The 17,738-nt window shown below is 39.5% G+C and overlaps 1 protein-coding gene across 1 annotated transcript in view; it reads left to right on the top strand.

Annotated features, from left to right (window-relative positions):
• The window catches only part of CLASP1 (cytoplasmic linker associated protein 1), a 176,060-nt gene that overhangs the window by 96,086 nt on the left and 62,236 nt on the right, over positions 1 to 17,738 (top strand). Inside the window, exons 20-22 of the mRNA XM_085311005.1 lie at positions 4,251 to 4,358; positions 5,887 to 5,913; positions 7,643 to 7,810. Of these exons, the coding sequence (XP_085167131.1) occupies positions 4,251 to 4,358; positions 5,887 to 5,913; positions 7,643 to 7,810 (303 nt within the window). The remainder of the gene's footprint in view (positions 1 to 4,250; positions 4,359 to 5,886; positions 5,914 to 7,642; positions 7,811 to 17,738) is intronic.

Below are 17,738 nucleotides of genomic sequence, written 5' to 3'. Positions count from 1 at the left end.
GTGGTTATAACATGGATTGCTGCATCTGTGGCTCAAGCTAGATACGGAAACAAAGCCAGCGAAAGAATTTTTTTGAGGGGGAGAGGTTGCTTGAGGTTTTTTTTCAAGCCTGAATAACTTGCCCATTAGTTTTTCTGGTTAGTCTTGCTTGAAATTATTCTTTTTGGGGGGGGGAGATAAAGCCACACAGATAGTTTTATGTGCAAAATAGTGTTGATGTGAATGCATACTATTATTCGCAGGTTAGATGACATCATTAAAGGAATGTAATAGACATTTTTGTGTTGTATAGATGAAAATCTGTATGTATGTGCTATGATTGATATATGTTAAAATCTTTGAGATTTTCAAGCCAGATAGATACAGATTCATGTTACATTATTGTRAAGTGAGTAGTTCTTGGACATCGTAAGACTGATTTAAAAAATTGTGCCTGCGTGTGTGAAAGAAGGCAGAGTGTGCTGATCACAAAGCTATAAAATAATAGTGTTGTAGAGGTTAGTTGTTAATGTGTGAAACATCTTCGATCTCCTTCCAAGTTTTTTTATATCTCATACAGATTTACATACAGCAGTTTTTAATTCTGTTTGATTTTTTTTTTTCTCTCAGCTAAAATCTGTATTTGGATAGGGGAAAATTAAGAAACTTTTTCTTGAACAGTAATTTTGAATYGTTTTACTTGAATCATTAATATGCTGTAAATAAGACTATCTGTACGCAAAAAATCAATACACATTTTTAACAGTTAAAAAATACCATTTTGGAAAGCATATTGACAATTTGTGTTTCAAGGAATACATATGAGCAATAATTTAGGTCACATAGTTAAATATGCCCGATGGCAGACCCATGAACAGAAGCTGGGAATGTCAAGAATTTCTGATTTCTGCCCATTCCTGTTGTCATTTGCACGATGCTGGGACAGCTGCTGCTGCCTCAGGTCCAGTAGAGTATTCGTTCAAACACTCATCAGTCTCCTCAGAAAGATGAGAAAGCCAGTACCTGTATTGSCATGGTTGTTCCTCCTGTGTGAGAGGAACCCTTCGTTCCACTTTGTTTTAACACCTATCAGGCCAAAAATCAGTGGCAAAACGTACCAGTCAAAAAGAGAAACAGAACTTTTGTTCCTGAGCTTGTCGAATGTGTTGAGAGTGGTAGGAACCTGTCTGACTCTGAAGGGGCTCGCAATAGCCTTGGGCTATTCTGCTGATATTCACACACTGATTTAATTTGGGCTTCGGTTTATTTCTCTTTCTTCAAGTTCAGAAAACATTAGGGTCAAAATCCAAACTTGGTTTCTCTTTATATACTGTTTTTTAGCTTTGTTTTGTAAACATGAGACAGTCATTTATTACATATTGTCTCAATTTCCTCCATGGTCTTAGTCATATAATCACAGAATCAGTAAGGTTGGAAGGGACCTCTGGAGATCATCTAGTCCAACTTCCCTGCTCAAGCAGGGTCACCTAGCGCATGGTAGACAGGGTTGCATCCAGGCAGRCCTTGAAGATCTCCAGAGAAGGAGACTCCACCACCTGTCTGGGCAACCTGGTCCAGTGCTCCGTCACTCTCACAGGGAAGAAATTYCCCCTCACGGTCAGGCGGAACTTCCTGTGCTTCAATTTCTGCCCACTGCCTCTTGTCCTGTCACACGGGACAACTGAAAAGAGTTTGTCTCCGTCCCCTTGACACCCTCCCTTCAGGTACTTGTACACATTGACAAGATCCCCCCTCAGGCTTCTCTCCCCCAGGCTGAAGAGGCCCAGCTCTCGCAGCCGTTCCTCAGAGGGCAGATGCTCCAGCCCTCTGATCATGTTTGTAGCCCTRCRCTGGACTCTCTCCAGTAGCTYCATGTCTCTCTTGTCCTGGGGAGCCCAGAACTGGACACAGTAYTYGAGATGAGGCCTCACCAGGGCTGMRTAGAGGGGCAGRATCACCTCCCTYGACCTGCTGGCAACAGTCTTCCCAAYGCACCCCAGGAGACCATTGGCCTTCTTGGCCACAAGGGCACATTACTGCCTCATGGTCAAAAAAGGTCATCTGATGACAAAGTGAAAAACTGATTTTGTAGATGCAGGAAGAACATAAAATCTTAAGGACCTTGAGAGACCTATACATGAAAGAAAACATCAGCCCCTCCCCACCCGTTTTGTCAGGTGGGTCAACACCTGGCAGACACATCACTAAATATTTTCCAGTACTGTCTGTTCCTGTGCTTTGGATTTCAKCTGAGTTACCACTCAGTACTTTCTACAATGCTGAGACTTTTTGTATTTGGAAGGATAGGTAGTTATTTCCATTACCATTTCTTAAAATTAGTCAGGTTTGACACGTTTTCTTACTGTTTTGTACTCCAGTTGCCACCAGTGATGCCTTACTGATGTGAGAAATGTTAGCTGGTGGCAATGCTGGCTTCCTTCCAAGAGCGTGAGATCCTTCTGCATCCTTCTCCGCGTGCGCCTGCCTCATCCCATGGTGGCGTTTGGGGTGCAAGCCCTTCATTTGTGGCTTAGCAAGCGTGCACCCAACCTGTGAGGGGTGGAATGGACCAAGCAAGAGCTCAAGGGCTGGCCTGGGTTGTGCATCAGGCTGCTGCTTTCTAGAGGACAGCTGGTGTCCAATGGTGGAGGAGATATGCAGCCTGGCTGAACACCTTAGTGTAGGTTGGCAGCCTTACCGTGATTCGCATGGACATGCTCGGAACTAGTTTAGTTGAGCTAGTGGTTAAAATGCAGTTTGTTACATTTCTCCCAGTGCTGTGCTAATGTTTTCTTCTGTGTTGTATCTACAGATAATTTGTTTGACTGTAGATCTGTTACCTTTCAAAGCTGACTGAGCTTTTTTTAAAATTTGATGCTGTTTGAGAAGGTCTGAAAAAAGTTGTCTTTTCCTCCTTCTGCCAGCAAGTCTAGGTTTTTTCCACAAGGTTAAACATTTCTTTGTCACTTTGTGTCTATCAAAAATAGAGAAGCCGTGTTATGAATATCTTGAGAGCTGAGGTAGAAGACTAGAGCTCTTGATCCGTTCAGCCTGGGCTGCTTGCTGTCGCCCCTTCCTGCATGTATACCTTGTCTGAAGCKATACTCTTTTAGCAGTGAGAAATGTACGTCTTTGTTTATATTGGCATCTGTATGCTTATGATGAAGACATAGGGTGGGAGATAGATTTCTGTAACTAATAGATACAGTTGCCTAGAATATTCTCCTACCTGTTTCCCTCTCCCCCCCCTCCCGTTACTAAGCCAGCAGCTTGAAATCATCCTCTGAATACAGGGTAGCACTGGCATCAGTCCTGAGAAACAGCTTCAGATTTGGCTGAGAACAGAGTTGTTGAAAAGTGCCGAGGGAGGTTTTCTTTGTGTTCCTCTTAATTATCATTTCTTTCCCATTAACTGGAGACAGATAATTGAACCTTAGCACTGGAAAGAACTTTCTGTAGGAAGCAGCCCTGCCCCGGGAAGGGGATGAACCGATGACCTTGTAGAGGTTTTCTAGCTCAAATTTCTGTAGCTTTTTCATGAAGAAAGAACAGAAAAARGAGCAAGAGCACTTTTGAGACTTTATACCCCTTCCCTACTTAAATGAAGGGCCAGCACATGGAATCTTTTTTCCACAGCGTTGATTGTGTTAAATGGGACTCTCCATTACAAGTAAAGTTACACTGATGTAGGGATAAATATGTCAGATCTGTAAACAGCAAGGAAAATTGAATGAGAGTGAGAGGGACCTGAAATAACTGTGCAGTTAGACTGCACCGATGCACTCCGTGGTGCGTGCCACCGCGCACATGCCGATCGGGATATAAAGCACCGGGCTGCTGCTTGGAAATCCCAGYGATGGAAGTTGTGGGGGCAYCGGWCATGCCCATCTCCGAAAGGGGGATYGCCTTGTCACAAAGTAATAATTTGATATAGGAAGTGGCATTTAGGAGACTGAAACTTTTCTTTATCCTTTTATAAAGAAATTACTGTAGAGCAGAAGCAAAGGCTGTAGTGAGAGGTAATTCTTTTTTTTATCATACTAGCTGATAGCATTGCAGAAAGCAAAGGGGTTTTGGATTAATGGTCCTTCACTGTGTTTCTATCTCCGCAAGTCTAATGAAATGCTTCTCCCTGTAAAACTTTTTTTTTTTTTTTTTTTTTTTTTTGTACTTTGAGTATAACAGCACTGCTGGTGAGAACAAGCAGTGCTCTAAACTCTTGCCTTGGGAAGAAACCTATTAACAGTCTGGTTTTCTTTACCTTCCTCCAGGTCGGATTCGTACAAGGAGACAGAGCTCTGGCAGTGCCACAAGCGTCACCTCTACTCCTGCTGACACCCGAGGCCGCAGCCGGGCTAAAGTAGTTTCACAGTCCCAGCGTAAGAAGTGTTTTATTTTGGAGGGGAGGAGAGAAATTGTTAGTAACAAGTTTCTCTTGTGTAGTGGTAGCATTTGGCTGAGAACTGAGCTCACCTCTGCTAAGTACAGTACTACTAGGACATGGAACAAAAGGAATCCCTACTCAGCAAGCTTTCAGTGTATACATTTGCTGACAAACGAGGCCCCAGATTTGAGTGCTTAGCTGTCACTGAGTTACTGCTTTTTCACCTGTTGCACAGCAGAATTGCAGATCACTGACATATAGGACTAAATAGCTTCTACTGAGTCCCGCTGAGACATCCTCTGTGTCTGTAGCTGACTGCTGTCTCTTGGGTTCTTGCCCTGCCAAGCTTCTCTTGCTTATATTATTGTATCTCTGTATGTGTAAAGCATGAGCTGTCTAAGGTAACRTATAATTTAGCATCAGTTTAAAATAGGACAGTATCCCTTCCGTGTAGATAYGGGGGGAGATAATGCTGCTCTCTGATTCACATGGCACATCTGTGCTCGCTGGCTTCCTTGCAGGGCATGGTTTCYTCTTAGGAGCCATACGTACAGTGCCATGTATTTGTCACGTGTATCTAAGAATTTTGTCACTCAAACTTTAAAAGGAATAAGGGGCAGGGAGAAACTGCTCATTTCTGAGGATACTCAAGCTTATGGATGAGCAGAGATGGGGCTTRTGGAGAAACCTGTTTCTTCTGAGGACTTGTCTTGCTTTGCACTCTTATTTAAAAGCCCTCATCTGTTCATGCTGTCATTGCTTTGCTCTATGTCATGCTGGAGGGGTGAGGGATCAGTTTATAGCATTATATTAGGCTAGGACAGTTGCGAAGTGCTATACTTAAGGTAGGACCAAATGGAAATCTTTATGTTGAGATCATGAAGGAATTTGGACTTAGGTACTCTGATCTAAATTAATTCCTACACTTTAGAATGTAAAACTGATGCAAAAAGAGAAATGGCGCTTTTTTTCCCTGATTTCAGTGTAGTGAGGAATGGTTGGATCAGATGAGAGAACTCTCTATGTAGATAAACTRTTGAATATCCAAAAGTTACAAACGCTATTTAATTTTTGTAGATTGTCATATGATACTTTAGGTGGTCACATTTGAGCCTGATGCRTTGGTCTAGTTTGAATCCTGATTCCAGTCTAGCCCATCCAGATGTGATCTCTGTCTCCTAGGTCAAACATTGTATGAAATAAGCTATGAATCAAATATAGTCGCAGGACCAAATTCTCTGCCCACACAGTGGGTAACCCTGTTATCATTTTGGGCTGGGGTAAAATTTACAGCAAAACTTTGGTCTACATACTTGGTTGATAAAGAAGCTAAAAAGCCTAAAAACTGTTGGTTGCATCTGTGCATTAACCCACTGCATTCTGCAGAGGCTTTTGGAGTGACGTGTTTGTGAAGAAATCTGTCTGCATTATGTATAACATAAACTGCATGCTGAACTGCTGTATTGTCTTGCTGTCTTTTAATCCACTTTTTGCCTGTCCTTTGGTCTGCCCTCCTAATCAAGGATCCAGATCAGCTAATCCTGCTGGTGGTAAGAAACATTTTCCCTTTCTTGCTTTCTCACGTTATTTCTTTCGTGTTTTTTTAACTGCTAAATATATATTCCCTCTCACTTGACATGATATCAGAGGCTTAAAAAGCATTTTCTTAACATTAGAAATCAAAATGTATATGGTAAATGATTCAGTAATCAAACATGGTAAGCATACATTGTGTATAGAAGCAGGTTTATTACTGTAGGCATTGCAGTGAAGTTCCTGCAGCTTAAATCCAAGGTGCTAAATTTTTCTTCCAGTTATTTCAGTGTAGTACAGTGTTGACATTTGTGAGATTGCAGCAGTGTAACTGAGAGGAATATTTAGCTTTCAGGGTGTGAATGCTGTGCATGTGACTGGCATCTGTCACAAGTATTCACACCCAGTACCACATACAGTGTTGGGAGTACATGAATTGATTGCTTCAGATTTGCTTTGTGCACAAAATTGGAAAGGGCAAGTAATTTGAACCAATACTAGTTATGCTATTATCTGTCAAATTAACAGAATTGCATACAGTCTTAAATTGAGACAGAAGAAAAGCCTTTAACTCTTACTAGTCGTAATAGTAGTCTGGAACAGAAATTTTGTTTTTGAGATTTGTGGATACTTTGTAGAAAGAAAGCAACATGAATATTAGCTCAGAATGTGTGCTTGCCTGAGTATGTTTTTTACAGCCTTTTCAAAGTATGTTTTTCCTGACTCTTAGTAAAAACAAAATGAGTGTTAGGAATGGTAACATTGGCAGATTTTCAGTGTGACTTTTATATACCTAAAGAAGGGTGGGGAGGGGGAAGCAATAACTCCATTACTTTTAGTCCTTTGTGATTACCTGTAAACCAGCATTACTTAATTTTCAGTGAAAGCAAGTTACCAAATGAAGAATTACAGCTGGGGAGGCAGGGGGGAAGGTAGTATTCCATCATATGGAGTTAAGCAGCAGGAGTATTTCAGATAAAAATGTCTATTGCAACTGGAATGTAAATATGTAAATAAATCTTTGTCAGTAGACTGTTTTACAGACAGCATGGCTTAGACAAAATGTAAACTTGCCATGGCTATCTAAAGACACAAGGAAAAATAAAGCAGGATTACTACTCAACTTGATGGTAACTGCTTCTCCAGATGAAAAATAACTAAATATCTTAGATTTAACTCACTGGAATCAAGTAAATCAGCATCTATACGAGTGAGTCAGGGTCTCTTCACTACCCTGCTACTTTTAAGATAATAATTCTCCTTCACAAAATTTTTGTAGGAAAGCAATGTCGCCACTGCAGTATAGTGTGGAGATGCCTGAGTTACCAGCTTGGCTAGGCTGGAAACTGGCTTTCTGCAGCACAGAGCTCTGTAAGCATTAATGCSTCTTGCTGCTTGACAATGTAAAGTAGCCGGTGAAGTCCTTGCTGCTGTGGCAAGCCTGCTCTTGGTACCTTGGCAAACTCACGTAATGCCAGCTTGGGTATTTCCACGCTGCACTGTCTGCATTGCCTTTACCCAGGCTGGGCAGTTTAGTGTAAGTAAATTGTTGGTGTATTTATTGTCAATGAGCTTTCCTCAGTCTTCCTCAAAAGCCCGTGGGAAATGTTCCAGTTAATTTTCTGTGGGCTTTGGATCAGATTCTGAGATGTAGCCTGTTGTATTCCAAATCTGCTTTCAGAATATTTTCTCCCCCCTTTGCCCAATTTTTTCTTTATCTATGTTTGTTTGTTTTATTTTTCCTAGCTGGCAGCCGATCTAGTTCTCCAGGTAAACTGTTAGGAAGCACCTATGGTGGCCTGAGTGGTGGAGCATCCAGAGTCCAGCCGGTGCCGTCATCGTCAGAAAAACGCAGCAAGATCCCTCGGAGCCAGGGATGCAGTCGAGAGACGAGTCCCAGCAGGATAGGACTAGGTAAGAGCAGCCACTGCAGTGACACATTGATCAGTGTGCTCGAAGGAATGTCTATTCTGTTTACTAGGAAACTAAGTGTTACTGTCAGATTTCACAGTTCTTCACTAGCAAGTTAATGTTCTATTTCTGATTACAGTTTGAAGGAAAGTAGTTCTGATTTTCCAAGTTGAGCTGTAGTTTCAAAGTAGGCTAGAGATCATCATGGGAAGTCTTCTGTTTGAAATTTGATGCAAGCTATGCTGTTGGATCAGGCAGCAAAAAGAATTAAGTGATGTGAAGAACCCATCATAGCAAAAATACCTCATTTGGCATCAATGGCTTAGTCCTAAAGGGAGTTGGGATCAAGGGCAAAGAGCACGTTCTTGAATTATTTCAGAAATTTGGTAGCTGAAACAATTTGCTTCTCTCATCCTGATTATCTTGAAGCCATTTCCCTAGATGGCATTTTAGACTTATGTTCCTAACTATTGTTTCTCATATTCTTGTCTCAGTGACTGTTATGTAAATATTCCGTAATACTTTTATTTTCAAATTCAGCAGCAGGCTTTTTAAATTAGGGAATTGTATAGAAATTTATATTCATAGAAATAAATTTTATCTRGTGGAAGATAATTTTAAACATCATTGTTACTGAATTATTTTGTGCCACCGAGGAATTTACTAGGAGATTGAAATTTAATTGATGTGAAGGCTAAGATTTCAATCAAATTTTAACTATTTATTTTGCTATTGTATTTTAAATTTAAGCTACTTTTCTATTTAGAGCATRTTAGTTGTTGGTGGAGAGGTATCTCTTATTTATTCATTATTCAAATATGCTGAAATGAATTTTAAGCACCAGAGCACATATGCTGTGTTGTGATCCATAAAATCCATGTTGTTTATTGTGATTATTTTTCCAAATGCAAAGTTCTTCTCATGTCTAATCTATTTTATGACTTCTGTATAAATACACTCTGCTTTTCTGTTGGTTGCTTTTAAAATGTAAAGTACCTCCCAAGCATTAGGAATAATTATTCTGCTATCACTCTACAAAAGAATGTTGTTTTCGAAAGGAAACAAAGAACGATGGATAGTACTGTCACATRTGTTTAAACTGATGTCGTGTTATGTGGCTTGATTTGGAACAGTCTTTAGTATCAGAAAGGAATTCTGCTTTTTGTAAAATGCTCACTCTTGGGTTGCAAGCTTTCAGGTAGATTATGGGAGCCTTGAATTCATTTGAAAGTGTAATTTATCTCATTGCTCTGATGTGCTCCCTATGAACACAGTCAGTGCTTGTTCTTTGGGAGTGGGAGAGAACCCTAAACAGATCTGTTTAATTTATTTTCTGCCTGAGTGAAGGACCAGAACCTGGTCTTCTGGGCTCTCATTGGAATAGGAGAGTCTCTGACCAATGTGTTGGCTTCAGCACTTGGTTGCAGGGATTCTGTGTCTTCACTGGATTTTAAGAGTGGTAATATTGGTTTGGATTGAGATAAGTTTTGAGCTGTCACCTTTGTAAAACTATCCCATTGTATTTATTACTTTGTAACACAGTATTTAGAGTATTTTGTTTTCATTATGTTGCTTCAGTTCCTATTTTCTTTTATTTATTTATTTATTTTTAAGTCATCCATTTCATTAGCCTCTCATTCACCTTTGTCCTAAGACTGTGGATAGATTTTCAGGCTCTGATCGAAAAGGTGTTTGAGCATATGCAGTCCCTTAGGTTTTGTGGGATTGTTTATGTATTTGATGGTCTGCTTGAGTTTTATCCTTGGGCTTAAATATCTCTTAAACCTGTGGGTCACATTGCAGTGCAGCAGATATTTAACAACCTTGAATATCAGGCTGTTAGAAATGGTAATTCTTCCGTCCTGTTCATGACCCATCCAGTAATCTGTTGCATAGTTTTTGCAGAGGTGACTGAGCTGCAGTGGGAGCAGTGTTGTGTGCAAGAATAAACTCAAGGAAAGCACAAGTCCTTGTGTGCAGCTAGGCTGCATGCAAGAGCCATGCACTTAYTAGCTTCTTCTGAGGACGAGGGCTAGGACAAGCTAATGCAGCCTGCGCATGTAGATTCCCATMAGCGTCAGTAGCTTGCTGTCAGCTTAGGTTGCTGTGCTGGACCTGGATTACTCCATGGAGTAAGCTTTCTTCTGCTTGTTGGAAACCATGAAGCAATACGTTGTTTTCCAAGAGGCAGCACAACTGTGGCACTTGTGGAACGATAAGATTCTGCCTGGCCCCCTACATAGCTGTGGGCTGTGGTGCTTTTTATTCTAAGCTTGCCTTTGCTATCTGGTAAATGGAAGTTACCAATGGTGTTACCCAGCTGGGGAAGGAAGAGTATAGTTCATTTCATCTCATTTCTTTGGGATCCTTGGAGGAGAACTTACCTAAAGAAGTGATRTATGTTTCCAGCATCAGAAGTTCATCAGCTTGAAGTTAATTCTGTTGCATGGGTCAGCAGGGTGTTTGTGTCCTGACTGGTATTGCGGTGCAAGGATATGCTGAGGGTTGGCCACCTGCTCCTCTCCTGCAGCACATTGTCAGCGTGGGGATTTAGTTTTAGTAACAGCCTCTGCTTCTGAGTTTGGGAGATGAGAAACCAGATCCTTGAATGCCAGTTGGATTTGAAAGAAGTTGAGGGATTCAGAGCTAATGTCAGTCTCCAAAATGTGAAGCAGGCACAGCTGGCTATCCGTTTCAAGTAGCATTTTCTATGTTGGGGTTATGCTGTGTGTGCTTACTGGAACCTGAAGGAAATTCTTGACCTGCCTACTGGGGGCACCCTGCTGCAGTTCTGCAGTTTGATTGTTGTGGTTGCAATTACAGAATGTAAAATACTTGCGCTGCTGTAAAGGAAGCACCTGCTGCATCGAGTTTGGATTCTTAGTCTCCTGTTAGGGTGTGATTTTAATGAAATGCAGGTTTCTTCTAAGTGGTGGAGTGGTCGACAGGGGAATGGATCGAGTCCTTTGGTATTTGCATTTATTGGTTTACACAGGTATATTTGATTAAGGCAGCCTACTAGTGTGTGTTAATAATTTTGTGAATGATGTGCATTTCTTGTACCTTTCCACGTGAGGTTGGTAAGACTTAATTGTACAGGACACATCTAGAAAATTAGGATATTGTGGTAAATACTGCACCCTTGTTCCTGTCTATGGCTTTCATTTTTGAGCTGGCTGTTGACGTTTGTGTTGAAATCCTAATCTCTCTCCAATACCAGAGCTCCCTAGCTGTCCACTTCCATTCTGCCTACCCCTTTCAGTTAATTTTGTTACTCATTTGCTTAATTTCTATGCAACTTCTAGGGGTTGGTTATTTAGAAATTGAGTTTAATGGCTGTCTTGTCTGCCTTTGCCTCCACTGCAAAACCAGACCGTCATAGTACGAGATACTCGTCTAAATGACAGTAGTGCAGGCCCTTACTTCTGGCAGTGCTTGAAGAATAATACCCAGAGCAGGGGTGGCAATAGCCTGATATTTGATCTTCCACAAGCAGCACAGTGAAGGAATTGCAGGGAGGCTGGGAGTCCACACCAGGCAAACTCGTCCTTCTGTTTTTTGATCCATTCTTTTTTCTTGCTTTTTACATCTGTATCCAGTAACATGCACGTCTTCTGTCTGATTGTTATTCATGAACTACTCAACGTTTGCTTTGAGGTTTTTGTTTGCGGAGTCAATATTGTGCTTCATCTGTGGCATTGTCCTGCTAGTCTGTTTTCATGCAGTTGAAGAAATGCATGTTATTTATGCATTTTTTATCATAGAGCATACTATAATCTGTTAGGGAAGGAAAAAATGTACAGTGTGCATCAATTGAAACAAATTTTTAACCATTCACATCTCTCCCTCTCCGAAGAGCCTTTGCTAGTTACAGTATAGTTATATGAGAGTAAAGATTGATGGATGAGATAATTAAAAGAAATTACTGCTTGTGCAAACTTGATGTGAAGGCTACCATTACTTACATATAAGCATGAGACCCAAGAATGAGAAGTTTGTGTCTGTATAGCCGTCAATTCCAGGTAAGCATGTTTATGTTGAAGACTTGGAGTGTTACTTTCACCTGTAGTTCACCTGTGAGCTTTTTTCTTGTATAGTCTGAGCTGGGCTTACTGTACTCATGGACCCTAATTTCATCCAGTTCGTATTATTTAGTCTGTCCTATTTATTTATTATAAGACCATCTTTTGAACTTGCTTGGAAGTCTCAGACATTGTGGTGATCTAATCGACTTGGTCAGTGGCTCATCTTGTATTGTCCGGCATCAAAATTCAGCCATCAGAACCATTAATTCATCTAAGAGATTTAAGAGCTGGGTTTTGCAAAATTGGGAGCAATTTGACAAACCAAAAATCTAACAGTCTATATTTGAACTTTAAAACCTAACCATGAAGATTTCTGTTTTGTTCTGTACTGTTTTGCTTCAAAGAATACTGATAAGCCCGATGTTTAGCTGACCATTCAAAAACAGACATTATGTTCTGGCATCATTCTTTTAATGCCTAAATTCTCCTCCTCAAAAAGAGGCTGCATAAATGTTTGTAATCTCTCTCTCTCGCTCTCTCTCTCTCTCTCTCTTTTTTTTTTTAATGAGTCCGCACTACCAGTCTGGGGGAACTGCCTTGCTTTTTTTAGCTTGAGTCTAGGCATTTATGTTCTATATATGAACCAGTAGAGATTTATGAGAATATATATGTTCTGAAGTATGCAGATGGCACTAATTTTATAAATGTGAGGATACTGTTGAAGCCTAAGGATGAAGCAGGTTAATGTTATGGGTACATGCCTCTGCTCTCATCATCAAAGTTGATGCTTAGATTTTATTCCATGCACTGGAAAAAAAAATTCTAAAAGGCTTTTCCTAAACATTTACATAAAATTCACTACTGGCTTTTCAAAAAAAGCAAAATAATCTCCCTCTTTAATCACTAAATTTTTGGATGTACTTGTTGCAATTAGTTGCCRTTCTCTGTTACACAGGAGAGTGTTATTCTCTGCTATACATAAAGCTTTTTAAATAAATTACTATAAATGTCTTTGATATCAAAATGAGACAATTTGCAAGGGAATAATCCAGTTGCTTTAAATACCAAAATTGCTTATTTTCTAAAAATCATGTTCAAATCCTTTATTTTAAATAGGAAGTTAAATAACCTTCTAAGGCCTAGCTCTATTTTTTATGCTTGGGCAAAATTTCAGCTAAAATCAGTGGGATTGCCTTTTTTCTTTGAAAGCAGCTTAATCTCACATCTAGTGCTCTGCAGCTGGCCAAACGAGGAGCGTGCATGTGGGAGTCTGTGACACGGCTGATCGGCGGGAGCCTGTCGGGCTCTGGGAAGTTGAACGCTTGATAGCTGCCAGACCTGAGATAAGAGCCTTGCTGACACAGGGCTTTTGTCCAAGTAAAGAATATAGTTAGAGGTTCTCCTTAAATGTGCATGTGTCTCAGTATATGTGCCTATAAAACCATAAAAGTAAGGTTTTAGAAATGTTTGAGGAGCAGAAGTTAGATATCTTTTTGTTAAAGAATTGAAGCTCTCACTGCCTTAAAATGCAAACCACTTTGTAACCTGTCTTTCAGGTGGTTAGGAACCAAGCGCTTTTCCCAGTATCTTTCACTGAGGGGAAAAAAAAAATCTCTGCAAGTCTGTACAGCACACTTTTTTTTTCCTTAAGATACTTGCTTGTGATAAAATTGTTGTTATAAAAGTCATATATATGTAAAAGTAGAATATTGGTATTGTGGTACTTTTAAAAATTCTGATCTGATTAAGAGCACTTCCTTTCAGATGGGTGTTTATCTTGCAAACAAGGACAAAATCTTCCAGAAAGGTTTCTTTAGCCTCACCTGATTTGCATGTTCTGTAACAGTAGAGATTCCCCTAAATGATTGAAGATCTTCTGCTCTACTTGAATAGCAGTTTGGATTGCTTAAGAAAAAAGCAGACGGACAGCCAGACATCTAACACTGAAATTTTTCATTGCAAACACAGCCCAGCATTTGTTAGTTTGTAAGAGCCTGAGCTGGCTGCTGCAAATGATAATTACTAATGTAATAATTACCGTAACTAACAGAAATGTGACTTGACTTTGAGCTTTCTGTCCTCATTAAACTTGTTCACCTTCTCTGAAACTCTCCATGCTGCATGCTAGCACGGAGCAGTCGCATCCCCCGACCCAGCATGAGTCAGGGGTGCAGCCGCGATACCAGCCGTGAGAGCAGTCGAGATACAAGCCCTGCTCGGGGCTTTCCTCCACTTGGTGAGTACATGTAGGCATTGGAGCTTTAAGGATCAATTTTTTTTTCTTTTCCCTTGTTCTGATTGCCCTTTCAAGAAACTGGCAGGTGGGATGAGCTTGTTTCCTGTCCTCTGTTGGATTCCTTACACACTCTTCCTTTCCAACCCCGTTTCCCTTCTGTTTTCTTCTGCATGCTTCAATTCTGGTTCTCAGCATTTCACTGTTAGTAGGAGAGTAGTTCAGTCTGAACTCCAACAATTTTCAGTTTCATTAAGCGAGCTTGTATTGGGCTGCTGCGCTTCACTTTGCAGCTATGGTGGAGATTTATGGGAGAGCAAGCCTGTGTTTTCTAACTCCTGTGAAGTTGTCACGAGCATCGTAGCCTATTGCTGAGTGACTCCAATTACACATGATCGGATTTGCTTAGAGCTAGGCGCAGTAAATCATTTCTATACTAAATTCTCCAATAAAGAGATCTCTTTTAGACCTCCTTTAGAGGTTCTATCGATCCACAATTAACAAGTGACTCGTGCCATTTTGTAGGAATGTCTTTTCAAGAAAGGCTGGGGTTTTAAAGTAGAATCATCATGCAGCTTAAGTGTACAGTACAAATAGAAAATCTCATTACAGCTACCACATGCAGAAGTGTTATCTGCACAGAGCTGAAAACGGGATAGTTAATGTTTCTGATCAAATCATGTCACATATTTTCAACCAAATACATTACTTGTTGTATGAAAGCATTGTTTGTCATCTCAGAGATAAAGWAGTACAGTTGATCTTCAGGGCCTCTTCGTTCACATTATAATTTCATAGCTGTGCATGTGGTTCAGAGTGAGAAAGAAGCTTTTCCAGATTTAATCAAGGCTGAAGAATGTTGTTGAAGGATCTTATTTGTCGTGCAATGATAAAAATACAACTGTACCAAGAAGTGCGCAAGTGGAACATAGCATTTGAGATTAATTTTGTGACTTTAATAGACTAGAGAGAAAAGGTAGTGAAAAAATATGAACAGATAGGCTAATTTTTCCTGTTTGGTTTTCATAGTTGATCTATTGTACATTGAATAGCCTTTTAAACTGATACTACTGATGTCATTATTGATTTGGTTATTCATCTCAACTTCAGGTGTTGTCAGAGAGACCCTCACTTTGTACACATTTTGAAATCGTTGGCGAAATTCCCATTGATTTCAGTGGGGCAGAGTGAAATCTTCAAGTTTAATATTAGAAAGGCTTTATGCTTAAATTACATCAATGTAGCACAGAGCTACAAAACAATCTATTTGCTTTAGCTATAAAATCTCAATTTTTTGGTGAGAAAGGGGAGGAAGAGTTTAGCTTAGTGTTTTAAACTTGGCTTCTAGCTCTTTAGGAAAGATAAAATCTTTATTAAATGAGCTGACTTGATACCAGAGCCTTAAAAGGATAGTAAATATGTAACCATAGTTTGCTTGTTTTTTTGTAGCTACTTGTCTAGCTTCGATACAGGATGAGGCTGTTTTCTCTAACCGAAGTGTTTAAGCATGCTAGGTTAAACTGCTCAGTGTTCTGTGTCATTGTGCTGCTGCTTTTATTTTAGAGAAAATACATTAATTGAAACACCTTCCTGAGCCCTTGTTCTGAAGGATAAATACAGTCTACCAGATGCACAGTCAGAGTGAATTTGGTACACCACTATTGAATCTGCCTTGTATGTCAAATATAAAACTTGAGTTACAAATATGTAGTACAGTGCTTGTTAAAAAATTTCATTTTGGAGGGGTAAGGGAATTGCAGTTTGACTAGTGGTATTTAATAACCTGAAGATTATTTCATCTCTGAAAATATTCTTACAAAGTTGTTAAGGGGAAGTGAGGATACAAGGTAGGGAAGAAATATCAGCATAATAGTAACTCAGTATAATTGTGATCATCTCGTCTGGTTTTTGTATTTTCATTGAAATGCTGTAAACTGGAACATGTCCATGAACTTCTAAATTATTTGTTAGTCCATCTGAAAGAAATGTATCTTTGGCAATTCAAGCCAAAACAGTATGATTATTAAAGTATTTTTAGAATCCAACTAATAATATTGTATTAATGCTAAGATAATATGATGTAGATACAAGATAATCTTACTGTACATAGTCTGTTTTGRTTATAAATGTTAACTCATGCATTAGTAAGTTATATTTAAGCTAGTTAAATATAAATAACAATTCTTGCATTTAACAGCATTATAATCAGTGTCAACACTGACATCCTGACCTTGCGATTTGCTCTGATTGCTTTCAAGTTTGTTAGTGAGACTCTGCGATGTGCATGTCTGTGCACCAAACAACTTGCTTCCAAAGTTAGGAAACACCAGTGAAGAGTCACTCTTTACACTCAGCTGCCTTGTGGAGATGTGTGGGGTTTTTTTTATTATTTATTTTTATTTATTTATTACTGTTTTTTCTTGGACCTTGATCTTGCAGTGACATCCACAGAGGCACAGCAGATGTCTTGGTAGAAAGCAATTGCAAGATCAGAATCTTAGTTGTGAGACTTGGTCCATAATCTTCTACTGATCCCCTAAATCTTTCATGAGTTACTCATGGTGTCAGTGGGATTGTTCTCTTGACTAAATGCATATGTTTTCTCTATTGAAAGACCACATTACATATTCTATATAGCTTATAACCTAGCTCTCCCTATTGGGAGAAAACATAGTCTTCATTTTTTGTGATTTTGCTGTTTTTTCTTTTATAATATTAGTATTTGTCTCTGAATGTTTTGTGTGTAAAACAGAAGACTATATTTTTGCGCAAGTATATGCATAAGTGACAAAGTTTACTTGTTTTAGAAGATGATTTGTGTTTATTTTTCATTTTTGTGATGGTAAAGTAACAAGGCCTTCAGTGAATCTGTGGTGATGATGAATTGCTCACATGAGCAATGAGAGCTTTTGGGTCAGTTGCTATGAATTGGGTGAGCATGTTATTGCTAGACACAGGATGAACTTCTTCAGAGAAAAAACTAAATTTCTGTAGTTCTGAAATGACACCACCACCTTTCCATTTGTTTTCATAAACAACTGACCTTTATGCTGGATCCAAGACCTAAAAACCTTCTTTCCAAAGGCATTTTGCAATTTATATGCTGCTGACAATTAGGAGTTGAAGTGGGAGCTAAATCTGGCTTCAGCTCTTTTGCTACTGTGTATGCTCTGTTGCTGTTAACAATGTGTGTTTGTGAGCATATGATGTAATTCTAGATACATGTGTGTATGTGCATATTCAGATTAGTATCTGTGTGCATACATATATAYATATGTAGATTCCAGAAGCATGTATATAATGTTTGTCAAAGCAAGAAACTTCTGGTAGCAACAGAAAGAATTACGTGTCTATGCGARTTTAAAAGGGAAAAAATCAAAAGATCACCTGTGTGCAGTGGTTAGCTGACCTCCCTGTATGACTCCTTGCAATCTTTCCACTTTTGTGGTTACTTACTCTCGTTAACTTTTTTTTTGTGCACAGAATGTTGTGAAAAATATTTGCAAGCACAACTTCTAAGCATTCATCTTGGCTTCACTCTGGGTTTAGATCGGATACATCTAAATCCTGCTCTGTAGTTACGCGCTCCACATTCTCATGTTGGCCGTCTTCCAGATCTGTGGTTCTGGAATATGACTGCTGTGCACCTTTTTTTTTTTTTTTTTTTTTTTTT

This window comes from Rhea americana, unplaced genomic scaffold, assembly GCF_003343005.1.
Source record: "Rhea americana isolate MKP2758 unplaced genomic scaffold, rheAme1 scaffold_33, whole genome shotgun sequence".
NCBI classification, from domain to species: domain Eukaryota; kingdom Metazoa; phylum Chordata; class Aves; order Rheiformes; family Rheidae; genus Rhea; species Rhea americana.
Note: the sequence above shows the minus strand (reverse complement) of the source record. Positions and strands in the feature narration are given on the sequence as shown.